This window comes from Hyaena hyaena, unplaced genomic scaffold (genome assembly GCF_003009895.1).
Source record: "Hyaena hyaena isolate Hyena2069 unplaced genomic scaffold, ASM300989v1 scaffold_564, whole genome shotgun sequence".
NCBI lineage: Eukaryota > Metazoa > Chordata > Mammalia > Carnivora > Hyaenidae > Hyaena > Hyaena hyaena.
In genome coordinates, this window is record NW_024081195.1 from 330823 (window position 1) to 346605 (window position 15783).

The 15783-nt window shown below is 37.5% G+C and overlaps 1 protein-coding gene and 1 long non-coding RNA gene across 2 annotated transcripts in view; one reads left to right on the forward strand and one right to left on the reverse strand.

Annotated features, from left to right (window-relative positions):
• The window catches only part of LOC120248048, a 95162-nt gene extending 81330 nt beyond the window's left edge, over positions 1–13832 (forward strand). Inside the window, exons 2-4 of the long non-coding RNA XR_005532480.1 lie at positions 10540–10680; positions 11782–11998; positions 13754–13832. This is a non-coding gene — a long non-coding RNA (uncharacterized LOC120248048). The remainder of the gene's footprint in view (positions 1–10539; positions 10681–11781; positions 11999–13753) is intronic.
• Positions 6764–15783, reverse strand: part of NDUFS4 (NADH:ubiquinone oxidoreductase subunit S4) — a 110634-nt gene continuing 101614 nt past the window's right edge. The window contains exon 5 of the mRNA XM_039256211.1: positions 6764–6987. Within this exon, the coding sequence (XP_039112142.1) occupies positions 6884–6987 (104 nt within the window). The 3' untranslated portion in view covers positions 6764–6883. The remainder of the gene's footprint in view (positions 6988–15783) is intronic.

The window sequence follows — 15783 nt, forward strand, 5'->3', positions numbered from 1 at the left end:
CTGCAAGATAATGCCCTGAACCAAAGTTGGACGCTTAACTGACTGAGCCACCCAGGTGTCCCGAATACACACTTTTATTACAATTTTGACTTCTGAGCCAAGTTATAATTTTACATATTTAAAAAAATCACCAAGAAAAAACATAGATGAATACAAAGGAACAAATGAACCTAATTTGACAATGTGAATATTTAATTCAAGTAACTTGGGACACAGTACTCTGACTCTGTAAGTTTTTACTGAATACAAGAATTGTGAAGAAATCTTGAACTTTACCTTGTAGTTTGTTACTGGTGGTATTAGTGATTTTAAATCAATTTTGTGTGTATTGTAGAATAAATGAATAATGTATTGATGTTATGTAGTAGGATTCTCATGTGAGAGGAGGGTGATAAAACATGAAATGGGGTATGGGGTGCAGAATAACAACTCTGAACAACTAGAATGAAATTGGAGATTATCCTGTGTGTGTGTGTGTGTGTGTGTTGGACAGTGATCTTATGTGCCTCCAAAAGTGAGTCTTTGAGAGTATAAAATCATCAATTATTGATGACGTTAAGTATGGTCACTTGGTCAAAGTGGTACATACCAGACTTCTTCTTCATAAAAGTCTTCTTTTTTTATTGTTTTAAGTAGGCTTCACACTCAGAGGAAAGCCCAATGTGGGGCTTGAACTCATGACCCTGATATCAAGACCTGCCATGAAATCAAGAGTCAGACGCTTAACTGACTGAGCCATCCAAGCACCCCCATAAAAGTACTTTTATCTCTCTTGGATAGTATGTCATTTATAGGTTGATTTTTGAGATTGCACAAATCCTATTTTCCAACAAAGTTTTACCACATTGTTTTGTCATTCTTTGGATTGTTACCAAAATGTTTAACCTGAACCTCTCATGAGGAAACAATGAGCGAAATCCAAATTGTGAAACACTATTTGAAATGACTAGTCTGAATTCTTCAAAACTGCCCAATGTCATGAAAGAAACAATTCAGGTGAACTGTTTATGATTAAAGGAGAGTAAATTCAATGCAGAATTATCGATTGGTTCCCAGATTTTAAGAAAATCAGTGCAAAGAACAATATTGGAGCAACCTTGCTAAATCAGAACATTGTTCAACTGTATCAGTAGTCAAATTTTTCTGACAATGCTATTGTGGTCTATAGAAGAATGATGTCTTTTTTCAGGAAAAGACACATCCTGAAGTATTTAGAGATGACATTATGATGTATCACTTTACTTTTAAATGAAAGTTATGTGGTGGAAGGGAAGGAAAATACATGTGACAAAACTGAAGGAAAAAAAAAAACATGTCTTAAACTTAAAAAAAGAGCATTTAAAACCTCTTTAGGGGTGCCTGGCTGGCTTAGTGGAGCACGTGACTCTTCATCTTGGGGTGGTCAGTTTGAGCCCCACATTGGGTACACGATTACTAAAAAATAAAATCTTTAAAAATAACAAATTAGTGCCTAGTGCAATTTTAAGACAGGTGTAAACAACATTGATTCAAGCAGCTATTGACTAGAATCCAAGTAAATATCCACTAACAATTTCAAAGACATATCAGCTGAAAACCAGAGAGAATGGGATATACGGTTTGTAGTCAGAATCCTCTAAATAATAAAACTTACCATTGTTTATTCAGTTCTCCCATGAATGAATGAGCCTTTGTGGAAGACAGAAACTACAATTCTTATTCTTCTAGAGATTTACAGTATGACTGGAGAGATAAGTTAGATTTATAAAAATATAAAAGATAAATATTCGAAAAATGTGAACGTAAAAAAACAAAGCTAAATTGTCCATTAAATATCATACTATAGAAAAATGTCATGGGAAAACATATTCAATTAAAAAGTGTTTGAAATTAACTCAATTTTGTTCTAAAAAATATATGTACAGGGGCACCTGGGGTGGCTTAGTCAGTTAAGCATCTGGCTCTTGATTTTGGCTCAGTCATGATCTCGTGATTGGTGAGACAGATCAATGCATGGGGCACTGCGCTGACAGCATGGAGCCTGTTGGGGTCTGCCCCTCCCCTGCTTATGTGCATGCTGTCTCTCAAAATATTTTATTAAAAAAGATAATCTGTACATTATTATTGTAATTTGTTTTCTATAAACAACATATGTGTATTTAGGAAATAGAAAAAAAATACTGGAAACATACACACCAATAGTGTAACAATGACAAGCTTGCAATGGGAGGAATTTGTGATTATACTCATCTTTGACTTCTATAGAGATCAAGTATTTTTAAATTTTTTTTTGATGTTTGTTTACTTTTTAAGAGAGAGGGAGAGGGACAGGGTGCAAGTGGGGAAGGGGCAGAGAGAGAGGGAGACACAGAATCCGAAGCAGGCTCCAGGCTCTGAGCTGTGAGCACAGAACCTGATGCGGGGCTCAAACTCACCAACTGTGAGATCATGACCTGAGGTGAAGTCAGATGCTTAACTGACCCACCTAGTTGCCCCTAGATCAAGTATTTTTGCAACTCTTATAATCAGAGTACAAATATTTTAAAGAATTCTAAAACACAGTTTAAAGTACACAGCAATATACGCTAAGCACCAAACTGTAGTGTCTTTAGTTCTGTCAGAATGTCAGAGGTCTTTGAGTACTCCATCCTGATTTCTTCAAAAGACAGAACTCCCACACAAGGCTGTAGTTTCCTGTATATGACACAGTAAGTGCTCATCCGTCATTGTGAATATATCATTTGATGTTCACCTATCCCATTAGATCAATACCTCCTCTTTGGAGATGAGGAAACAGGAGATTTAGAAAAATTTAACTTTTTAAGGATCACTGAGTACGTGGTTGCACCAGAATTCAATCTTTACTCATATACAAGGGCTAGTGTTGCTGGCAGAATATAAGCTCCCACGTTAGGTCTACAAGTAATGGGAGAGCAGGGACCATGTCAGACTTGCTCCACTGTGACCTCAGGGTGTAACACAGTATATAATGTAGTACACAGCACTTAGTAGTCATCAAATAAGAATTTATGTTAATAAGTCGATCACTTTTTTTTTTGTCACTACGGTTTACAACCGAAAACTAGGTAACTTTGAGTTTCAAATTCAGTCAATAAAGGTAATAGCTTGGTATATACAAATGAAATGACAGCACCAAAATTTTTAAATTAAAATAGTGTGGAAAACTAAGACAAATTTGTGGTAATAGTATACTTTAGTAGGACTACTGGTAGAGTGTTTTTTGTAAATTTTCCTATACATATAGGATTCCTTAACATAAGACATATATTATAAAAAGGAGGGCCATCTGGGTTATTCCTTTTCAAATTTGTCATACCTCTAAAGGAAAAAAAAATTATTCAAAAACAACTGAGGACCCTTGATGCTAGTCTTACAGAAATAAATTATAAATTATACTAAATATGATTATAAAAGTCACTGCATGGGTAGCACCTATGGAGTAATGAGAAAGATGGAAACAACCTAGAAACAGAGGTACACTGATTTATTATGTAAATAAGGACCAGATATTACAAAAGAAAAGAACAATACTGAATTTTAGCAGCCAATTCATGAGCTTGCCTAGGAAGTTAGTTCTGCCAGAGTTAACAGAAATAAAGAATGCTATATTTGTTAAAAAACAAAAGGCAGAATGCTAAATTTTTTTTTGAAGAAAACTTGCCTGTATTGCCTTATTGTATGGGATAAAAGTAGGTTTATTTTCCTGAAATTTAAACTTGTACTCATTGAAGTATCCGTGGAACTTAAAAAATTTTTTTGGAGGGGGAGGGGTTGCTGGGGAGAGAGTGAGAGTAAGAGAAGGGCTCAGGCAGGCTCCATGCTCAGCACAGAGTACAATGTAGGGCTCAAACTCATGATGATGGGATCATGACCTGAGCAGAAAACAAGAGCTGGGCACTCAACCAACCAACTGAGCCACCAAGGCACCCTCTATGGAGTTTCTTAAGAGCTATATTGTAACATTTTGGAGAGTTTAGTGTTCACTTGAGGTAAAAGTCTAATTAAAATCACATAATTAAAGTGTATAATTTTTCAAGCTTAAAATTACAAGATATGAATCATAGTGTGTATTTATAATTATGTATATTTGATTATACAAATAATACAACCTTACAGTATTATATTTCAAAGCTGAAAGATCCAAGACTCGACTCTCCCGCAGTCAGTGGTAAAATCACATTACTGGTTTCTTACGTGTTTTTCCCAAAACATTCTAGGTGCGTTTATGCAAGTACCTGCTTCTGCACCTCCCCCTGAAGTTCTCTATTGCTATTTTTTTCTACTTAGCAATATATCTTTAACAACATTCCAAACAGCTCATAGATCTTTCTTGTTCTGTTTTTGTTTTTAATATTTATTTTGAGAGGAGTGTACGAGTTGGGGAGGGGTGGAGAGGGAGGGAAAGAATCCCAAGCAGGCTTTGCACTGTCAGAGCTCAACATGGGATCTTAAGACCAGAAGACCACAACCTGAGCTGACATTCAGTGGGATACTTGACTGACCAAGCCACCCAGGTGTCCCTCTTGTTTGTAACAGCTGCGTAATACCCCACTTATCTCTATTCCTATTTTAATAAACATTTGGAGTGTTCCAACTTATTAGTTATTAGAAACCATTCTGTAGTATCTTTGTATGTTCATTTCTGTGTATATTCATGGGCTATATGTCTAGATGAGGATTTTTAGAATTGGAATATACAGAGGGTGCCTGGGTGGCTCAGCTGGTTGAGCTCTTAATATTGGCTCAAGTTATGATCTCCTCGTTCATAAGTTTGAGCACCACATTGACCATGTGGAGCCTGCTTGGGATTCATTCTCTCCCCGACCCCACTCTTTGCCCTTCCCCCACATGTGCGTGCTCTCTCTCTCTCAAAATAAACTTAAAAATGGAACATACTGTTAACATTTTGAAAAGAGACTGCCATTATGGCTCTTCAAAAGACTGTACAAATTTATAGTTCGATGTGTTTTCTTTGCTGCGCTAGGTCAATGTGCTATTAGTGGTTTTAAGAAATATAATCATGAGAAAGTACATAATTAGTATATAACTTTTGAAATATCAAAGAATTTATTTGCAATCCAAAGAAATCATCTGCCATTGATCAGTCCTTTTTCTTTATAACTAAACTAATTAAAAGTATGGGATGTGAAGACAGACATGGGTTCAAGTCCCAGCATTGGCATTTAGGACAATTTTGAGTAGGTTATTTAGTCCTTAATGTAAGCCTTGATTTATGTCTTTGGAAAATGAGGGAAATAATAGTGCCTAACAGTATTATGATGAAGATTAGTGTACAAGCTGTTTAAAGAAAAGATTGATGGGAATAAATGCTTGATAACTCACATTGGAGGACCTAAATGATTAGCACATAGCAACAGCATCTATTTACTTCTATTTTACAAAAACAATAGTGAATACAAAAAGATCTCCAACAATGAACTGATTATTTTCTTGGAGTCTTTCAATTCATTAGAATATAAAATCTTCATCTGAACTACAGTCATGAATGTATAATCCTGGGCAGGGTTTAAGTATGTAACACAATTCACTCGAATTCAAACATTGAGCTATAAAGTTATAATTAAAGAAGAACTTCAGTAATGAGATTTATCACTGCAATGTAATCTTGAATTTCTCTAACCTAAGATAAAACAAAAGAGGGGCACCTGGGTGGCTCAGTCGGTTAACATCCGACTTCAGCTCAGGTCATGATCTCATGGTTCGTGGGTTTGAGCCCTACATCGGGCTCTGTGCTGACAGCCAGCTCAGAGCCTGGAGCCTGTTTCAGATTCTGTGTCTCCCTCTCTCTCTGACCCTCCCCTGCTCATGCTGTCTCTTTCTCTCTCAGAAATTAAAAACGAAAAAACAACGATAAAACGAGAATTTCTAAGACAGTATTATAATGATGATGGCTGGTAACTTATGAACTCTTTTTTAGGAGCACCTGGGCAGCTCAGTCAGTCGGGCGTCCAACTGCAGCTCAGGTCAAGATCTCATGGTTCATGGGTTTGAGCTCCACAATGGGCTCTGTGCTGATATCTCAGAGTCTGGAGCCTGCTTCTGATCCTGTCTCTCTCTCTGCCCCTCCCCCATTTGCTGTCTCTCAAAAATGAATAAAAAAATTTTTTTAACTATTCTATTTTGTAAAATTTTATTTATTTTTTAGAGACAGAGCATGAATGAGGGAGGCAGAGAGGGAGGGAGAAAGCAAAAGGGAGAGGGCGGGGCCTGGAGCAAGGCTTCAACTCCGAAACTGTGAGATCATGACCTGAGCTGAAGTCAGATGATTAACCAACTGAGCCACCCAGGAACCTCTTATAAGCACTACTAACTTGAGAATGGCTGTAAGAACCAAGTGTAAAACTTAAATGTTGTTGTTGATTTCAAGCATTCTTTTTAATAGATGTTAAAGACTGAAATTACCTAGAAGTATGATCACCTTAAATCTCCTCTATATATATAGGAAATTGTAACATTTACTTTGAGACTTAAAAAAACAAAACAAAGGGGCGCCTGGGTGGCTTAGTCGGTTAAGCGTCCGACTTTCGCTTAGGTCATGATCTCGCGGTTCGTGGGTTCGAGCCCCGCGTCGGGCTCTGTGCTGACTGCCAGCTCAGAGCCTGGAGCCTGTTTCAGTCTGTGACTCCCTCTCTCTCTGACCCTCCCCTGCTCACGCTGTCTCTCTCTCCTCTAGAAATAAATAAAACATTAAAAAAAAAATTTTTTTAAAAAACAAAAAACATTTAAAATAGACACCACAAAATTTATCTGTGATTAAAGGTAGAATTTATTAGGAGATGAAGAAATGTATTATACATGGACTATAAATACTGCACAGTTGACTTTACTCACAGTCAAGCACAGAGATATAGTCAGTGCCAACCTATTTTGTGGATACTCTTGTTCTTTTGTTCCAAGAAAAATTTGCACCATAAGACTTGGACTTGGGTTTTGGAACCTTCTTCTCTTCAATGTCATAGCTCCACCCTAGAAAACAAAAACAAACCCAGAGAAACCATTAAAGAGGATACTTCAAGAGCACAGCAAGCAGAAGCTAACTTTCATAAATTTAATGTTCATTTATCATGAGGAATGCAATTCAGCAATCTGAAATATATTTAGTAATATGTTCCCTTATAATCCTGTGTGATAAGAGGGTCCAAAATATTGCCTGAAGATGATTTACCATATCTCAAAAGTATGACCCCATGATTTGACTTCTCCTTGCTCAATATTCCTTATTCAATTACCAATGGTTACGTACTTGTGTAAAATTTTCCATTTCTCTATCGTTTAAGTCGTTTAACATGTGACTTCTTTCATAACTGCAGTAGAGAGCATTAAGCAATATAACCTGTCTCACTGTTTTCTAAAAGCTGGTGGCTTTACAACAGTTTGGATCTCACTGGAAGCAATACAGGAAACATAGTTATATACTTATTTATACAAATGACATAGTTGCAGCAGACCATAAAAAGTTACTTGGTTCAGCTCTCTGGACCTTGACAGGCTACTGATTAAATACAAAAAAATTTTCAGCACTTGCTTCAAGTGCTATCTACTTAGAATCCCAGGGACATACTTGATGATAATGCAAATTATCTGCCCTCACCAAAGGCCTGCTGGATCAGATTTTCTGGTAAGGGCTTGGGAATCTATATTTTAACTTTTGGTCCTGGGACATTTTTATGCATAGAAGGTTGAGGACCACTGGCCTTAATTATTCTATTCTTTGTATCTTCTCTTTAAACCCCTTCTTAGTGTTTTATAATTTCAAAAGCGGAGTTTATTCACATCTTCTAAGGTATGGAGAGCAACCATTCAACATCCTCCTTCTTGAAGATGTAATTAAGTCATCTTTCTATTCCCTAGTCCAAGAAACCTCTGTAACTTTTACTCCATAAGATTCATTTTCCATCCCTGTAATCTATTATTTTATCTGAAGGCTTTCTTCAAATAACTCCACTTGAAACATGTGATCCATGGCCGAATCATGTAGCCATGGATAAAATGCCCAAACTGAATAATACATGTCTAATTAAGTAAACTTCTTGATCTTGTGAGTTATGAGTTCTAGTCCCTCTTGGTGAGTATAGAATTTGCTGCCACCAAGTTTATATTTCAATTGCCCCTTAGAATGCAATTTTGCCACAAAAGTGAAGCCTGTGAATATCAAGTCATCAAAGTATACTACTACCCGAGACAGTGGGATCCCTGTGCTGGAGGCTCAGTGTGGAGCCTGCTTAAGATTCTCTCTCTCTTGGGGTGCCTGGGTGGCTCAGTCGGTTAAGCATCTGACTTCGGCTCAGGTCATGGATCTCATGGATCGTGGGTCCGAGCCTCACGTTGGGCTCTGTGCTGACAGCCAGCTCAGAGCCTGGAGGCTGTTTCACATTCTGTGTCTCCCCTGCTCATGCTGTCTCTCTCTCTCAAAAATAAATAAAACATTTAAAAAAAATTAAAAACTTCTCTCTCTCTCAAAATAAAAAATAAAAAATAAATCCTCAAAATCCAGGAGACAAAATGTTGATTCACTTGCTTAAACATAACCTTACTTTCATAGAGTAAAGTTTTGAGTACTTTCTAATCCATTAAAACAGGAACAAAATCAGAAAGCCCGGTTTTACTTTAAGAGGATCTGAACATTAACAAGTAGCTATTTGCATTTCAAAAAATGTACTAAGGGGCTCAAGAATAGTACGTACCTCATAGGTTGTCAAGATGTTTAAACAAGCTTACTCATGTGAAGTGCTTAGAAAACACCTGGCACTTAACAATCATTTATTGCTTCTATGTAAAAGGTACTTTCCTAAAATTTTATATGAATTAATATGTCCTTTATGTAACTGAGGAAACTGAGGCACAGAGTGGTTAGGGAAGTAGCACAAGCTCACTCATGAAGGGACAGAATGAGGATTTGAACAAATACAACCTGATTCGGGAGCCTGTGCCTTAACTAATACTATGTCTCTTGTGGTTTATAGCAAGCAGCTGATAAATGTTCAGCTATTCTCTCTCTCCCAAATTTATTTGCAACTTTCTAGCTACATATCTTCTATATGAAGTATTAATGTAAATAAAATTTCCATCACATTGGAACCTATTAATTTTGAATTAACTATAGAAAGGAATTTTGTAAGGATATTAATACTGTGAACTGAGCATTAACATTATAAACTTCTCAAGCACTTCCTCCATTAGCTAGCAAATGGTGCTGTTAACTATAAAAAGTATTCGTGCCCCGCGTTGGGCTCTGTGCTGACTGCCAGCTCGGAGCCTGGAGCCTGTTTCAGTCTGTGACTCCCTCTCTCTCTGACCCTCCCCTGCTCACGCTCTCTCTCTCTCTCTCCTAGAAATAAATAAAACATTAAAAAAAATTAAAAAAAAAAAAAAAAAAGTACTCTGAGGGGCGCCTGGGTCGCTCAGTTGGTTGGGCGTCCAACTTTGGCTCAGGTCATGATCTCGCAGTTTATGAGTTCAAGCCCTACGTTGGGCTCTGTGCTGACAGCTCGGAACCTGGAGCCTGCTTCGAATTCTGTGTCTGCCTCTCCCCTGCTCATGCTCTGTCACTCTCTCTCTCAAGAATAAATAAACTTTGAGGCGCCTGGGTGGCTCAGTCGGTTAAGCATCAGACTTCAGCTCAGGTCATGATCTCACGGTTTGTGGGTTCAAGCCCCATGTTGGGCTCTGGGCTGACAGCTCAGAGCCTGCAGCCTGCTTGGGATTCTGTGTCTCCCCCCTCTCGCTCACACTCTGTCTCTCAAATAAAAACATTAAAAATTAAAAAAAAAAAAAACTCTTGAAATAAAGCAGGTATAACAATATTTACTAAGCATTTGTGATTCATTTAATAAATATTCTGGATTGCATACTCTGTTCAGGAACTGTTTAGATACCACAGGTAAAGCAGTGAATAAATTCTCATACTTCTTTCAAGTTAGCAGGGGAAATTAATAAGTGCATAGTGTATCAGATGCCAATACAGTAATAACTAAGATTTAAAAATACATATTATAGGCTAAAGAGAAAGCACTTTAGAGAGGGTAGACCGGGAAGCCCTCCCTCCTTGAGAAGGTCACACACGTGACTGAAGACCTGAAGGAGGTCAGAGTTAGCCATGTGGAGATCTGGGAAAAGAGATTGCAGGCAAAAAGAACAAGTACAAAGGCCTGGAGGCAGGAGTGTCCCTGGTGTTCTAAATCCTGTGCTAAGTGCGCTTTCAATGTATTTTTATAGAGTTTTAAAACTGAGATCATAGGTTGCTTGTCTTATGAATTTGGCATTATATATACCCCAATTTTATATTTAATCATGAGGGAAAGAAAATAAAGCACAGAAAAGATAAATAAGCAGCCTAAAGCCACAAAGATAAGTGGCAAAGCCAGAGTTTTCACAGAGATTGACTTTAAAACTATGCACCTCACCACCTCATAAATAAAACCTTTTCTTTAGAAACATCTTGTAATTGCAATTCTTATCTATTTCACCCATTTCCTTTCAACCTTTTGATTTTGTAATTTTTTCTCCTTTGATTTTTAGAAATGTGTTGAAAAGACTGTTTCAGGAATGCCTGGAAAGTAAGTCTATGTCCCTCATACATGTCCCCCCATACCCACCCGAGTTGTGGAGAAAGGAAAACGCTTCCAGTGAAGATTCTATGTCTGGTTATACTGACGGTTGGTAAGTCACTTACCCAAGGCCTCCATGATCTCTTCTTGCCAAGTGATAGGCCAGAGTCCTTATGCTCCCTGCAACTCCACCCCCCCCCTCCGCCGGCTCCTCCCAACACACACTCCTGCCCAATAAAGACATTATTATACATGGACACATACCTGATAATTACTTTCATTTACATGGTTCATCTGTCAAACATCAGGGAGAAAAAAAGTTTTTACTGCATCAGAATGCAGACATAGCTCTATTATCTGTTTTGTTCATGAAGTCTCAAAATGCTGTCAGTGTCACTGCAATGTGAGAAGACTGGGATTTTGTACACATAAAAGGACAACTGGTTTGGGTTTTCTCCTGGTAACTAAGGAGTGACCTGGCTCTTGGAAACTGTGAGCCAGATTATAGTTGCTGTTGATGGTGATAACAACAATAAATAGAAGTATCATTATAGGGATCGGAATGTGGATGGGCAAAACACCCTGGGAAAACAAACAAAAATACACATGGAAGAAACCAGCATTTGCTAACAGTGTCCATCTCTATGTTATTGCTCTACCATAGCCACCCGTGATTGTAAGGATGTATATAAGGGAAAAAGTCTCTTTCCTCACATTTTTCTGGGGAAATAATTTTGTTCTCAAAGATGCACAAGGAACTAAGTTTCTCTGATTAAGTGAAAGGAAAGGGTAGGAGGAAATCTAACGATAACTCAAGAGACAAACTCAAGTAAGAATCTACGTAAGTCTCCTTTTGGATTTTCTATCCATCACAGAGAAAACATAGATCTGATGCTATGATGAGAATTTGCTCTTTTTTGGGGAATTCTGTTGAGAGCCTGACCACATTTCCAAGCATCCTTCTCCAAAGTGTTTACCTTATAATGTCTGGATAAACAAATTTACTGGTTCCACTATACTTCATGACAACCTTTCCCAAGTTATTTATTATAACAATGTGGTAACATGAAGGTTACTGGAGCAAGGAGTGAGCCTTCACTAAAAAGACAAAAATAACCCTAAGAATAACAACACTTGAAAAGACATTAAACATTTGTACTTAATGGGCAAAATACATGAATTATGCTCATCTTTTCTACCTTCTATTTGACAGTTCTTGAAAAGAAAGAAGAAAAAGAACATAATATACCTTGTAAGAAATACAACATAAAAATTTAAGAATGGAATTTTATTTGTGAAACGTTTAAATTTCTGTAAGAATTTTCTTAACACTAGGTGTTTTAAAGAACTCAAACTTGAGTTTCTGAATGAGATCATGGAAGTGAAAACACCTGCACTCTCTGAAGAATGCTTATTTATACAAAATCAAGGTAAGTCTATAACAGTGGTCCCAATATGTTGTTCTATTAGGACACTAAAAACCACCCCTTACTCTTCCCAGCTGTGCAACAGAAGACTATCAAAGCAACTGAGTCCAAAGCAGCTGCCCCAGGGATGGGGTAAGCTCCTAAGGCTGCCGTCACTTCCCACTATGGAGCATAGCCATATGGCGCAGATTAACCACAAATCCAACCACCAGCACCTAAATGATGAGAAGCTGACTCCCTTTGCTGTTTCACACACTGGAATGCTTTCACAAAGATATTTTCATCTTTAAGCCCTAGTATCAGAGAGGTACCTCTGGCAAATACTCTAGTAAACCTAAAATGTGACCTGTAATATCTCATGCTTAATTTCTTTTTTGGAAACACGCCCATTTATTTTGTTGATCTCCAGGTTGTGGTTGAGATAACTCTACTTGCTATGATGTGAATGTTTGGGGTAATCTTTTAAATGTACCTAAAAAAGCCCAAGGCCCAAAACTCAAAAGCCAACCACATAAGACCTCCAAACAAAACCAGCCCACAACAATTAACTTGTGAATTCTATGTATGAGATATAAAAATTCCATTCAGTTTTATTTACAGAACCATTTTATTTATGGTTCAGTAATGCAAACTCTTCATTGGAGCTTTTATTGCTTGTGAAATACGTTACCTCTAATAACTTTGGTTCAAGTCCTATAAAATGTCTTTCACCTGTAACAATCTAATCTCAAACCCTGACATTAGTTCGGAAGTAAACAGTTTAATGATTTTTCCTACTGTCCATCTGTGTATAAAGCAAGAAGCACAGCATAATTTGGCACAAACTGACATAACTAGCAGTCATTGCTAACAGAGGTATGGGATCAGAATAGCAAAGGCTTTGTGAAGCCAAAGCAAGGTATGTTGATCCTTGGAAGGTTTCGAAGTTCCTCACCAGGATATGTACCCATATTATGCCAGAGTAAAAGCAAAGCATAAACTTTTAAAATATAATTTAAAGTTGATAGCCTTTGAGGAACTTCACTTTAAAAGTCCCTCTACTTTTAAATTCCCTAGTAACTTATATTGCTGGGGGGCAAGGGCGGGGGGGGGGGAGTTCAGATTAATTTGAAAGTATCTTAGATCTTCTTTTAGAAAATATCATGGAGAAGAATAACAAAGGTTGGGATACACTAGCAAAGCAATTCTGTCCACAAAAATTATATGAACTTATTTAAACAAGGAAATAAGGTAAAAATGTGAGGCACCTGAAATATTTATTAGATCAGTAACACCCTACACCTGCCACAGCTGCAACACCTCAAAATAAAATCCCACCTTTGATGTGATAGTCAATGGCCCCCTTAAATTTTATCTTTTCAAATAATATAGTTGCTATATGCTATGCAGTATTATTTTTATTTCCAAAGCAGTAATTGGAACCACATTATTCAGAATTTGCCACAAAACAAACTGGTTTGTGTTCCAAAAGTACATGTGAAAATCAGTCATTAGAAATTGAGAACATATTTTTTCTAGAGAAAGGAACTATATAACAGTGGTAAATGTCCAAAAATCACTGAGATATTAATGTAATTGGTCTGGGTGTGGTCTGTGCAGAGGGATTTCCAAGTCTCATTTAACCCATAGTACACTAGGCCCCTCAATAAGCCACCATGCATATATAACACGATCTCCAAGAGAAAAATTATTTCAGACCTCCAAGAGGAAATCTATCTCTCCCCCATCCCCTCTAACACGTCTCTTTTTGTCTCTCAGGAGCCTCAACGCGTCAGGAGTCCAGCTGAACATTTCCCTGCCTACAAGGCAGCCAGTACCTAGGACTGGGAACTGAGAAGAAAGAGTTATGTAGAAAAAACTGGGGGCTTCACTAGAAAATTATGTAGTATCTATAGCATACCAGATCTCAGCCCTGATCATGGTCTTCATTTTGAAACCCTGTAAAATGTAGGTACAAACAATGCTCATAATTTGTGGATTCTGTATTTGTGAATTTGCCTACTCACTAAAATTTACTTGTAATCCCAACAATATTCATGATGCCTTCCATAGTAATTAGTGACATGCACAGAGCCTTGAAAATTTGACTCACCTAACATACATGTTTCCAGCTGAGGTCAAGAAAGGTAATGTTCTTCTGTGCCTTCTTGTTTCAGATCTCATAATGTAAACAAGGGTCTTTTTTGTATTCTATTTACAACCACAATTTTTGCATTTTTCTCCTTGTTGAGAATTTTGCTGTTTAAAATGGCCCCACAGGGGCGCCTGGGTGGCTCAGTCGGTTAAGTGTCTGACTTCCACTCATATCATGATCTCACTGTTCCTGGGTTCGAGCCCTGCATTGGGCTCTGGGCTGACAGCCAGCTCAGAGCCTAGAGCCTGTTTCTGATTCTGTGTCTCCATCCCTCTCTGACCCTCCCCTGATCACAAGCTTGCTCTCTCTCTCTCTGTGTGTCTCTCGCAGAAATAAATAAAAACATTAAAAAAATTTTTTTAATGGCTCCACAATATATGCTTCAGTGCTTTCTAGTGTTCCCAGCAACAAGAAGGTTCTGATAGATCAATATGTGTATCAGGTAAACTTCATTCAGGCTTAAGTTACAGCACTGCTAGTTATGAGTTCAATGTTCATGAAATCAACAATATACATTAAATTAGGTGTTTCTAAAATTTGAATGGAATCACATTTTAAGAAGGTTATGTATTGACTGGTTAACAAAAGAGTGTGATCGGGGGCTTGCAGGAATCTAACTTTGTATTTTACTAGGAGCATTATTTCCGTATTTGCTAATGTGTTTGTGAGGACTTTATAGATGGTAATTATCACAAATAACGAGAGCCAACTGTAATAGATACATAAATTCTGTCTGGTGACTCCTCCCCACCCCACCCCCCCACCCCCGGAAAAAAAAAGTTTGTCTCCATTTCTAATTCGTCTCAAATTTCCTTTAAATTTGTGCCATACTGATTTTTCCTTTGAATTGGTTACAACATCTGCCTGGCTCCCTTATTTCATGAGAAAGATAAATTCTATTAAAAATGTTCATTTATATCTATATTAGAGTCACGTTTTTATCTTTTCAGGAAATATTCTTTTAATAATTATGGAAGCCCCTTTGAGACACCTAATAATAGATCCACCAACCAAAGCACCAGAAGTGGTGTGCCTTATTTTAAACCCAGGTATGTCTTTTCTTGGTAAATATAAGAGAATTTTGCTGACTGTCCATTTTTCTGATTTTAACTTTGCTCTCTACTATGTTTGGTTTTATGGTCTAATTATTTGATGACTCCCTTAAGTGAATTAATGGTTGTAGATATCTATTCTCATTTTGTTTATGAGTTTGCAAGCATAAGGGGGAGGGACAGAGAGGAGATAGAGAATCCTGAGCAGGCCCCACTCGGTCAGCACAGAGACCAATGTGGGGCTTGAACTCAAGAACCAGGAGAGCATGACCAGAGCCAAAATCAAGAGTTGAAAGCTTAATTGAGCCACCTAAATCCTCCTCTATTCTCATTTTAAATAGGGGGAGAAAAACTGAAAATTTGGTTTGTTGGTCTTTGAGGTTTATGTGACTCAAACAAATGAAGAATTTGTAGTCACTTATTAGAGAACAGCTCTTTAGTATGGACTAGTGAATTTCGTAATTCCGTTGACTGTTAAACCACGACTGTAATTTTAGAACTAAAGTTATAAGCTCTCTGTGACTATTAGTTTGTCTGCATGTCTATTAATTCAGAAGGGCCTTTACATATGTGTGGGTAATGTTTTTCTACCTCTACATGAT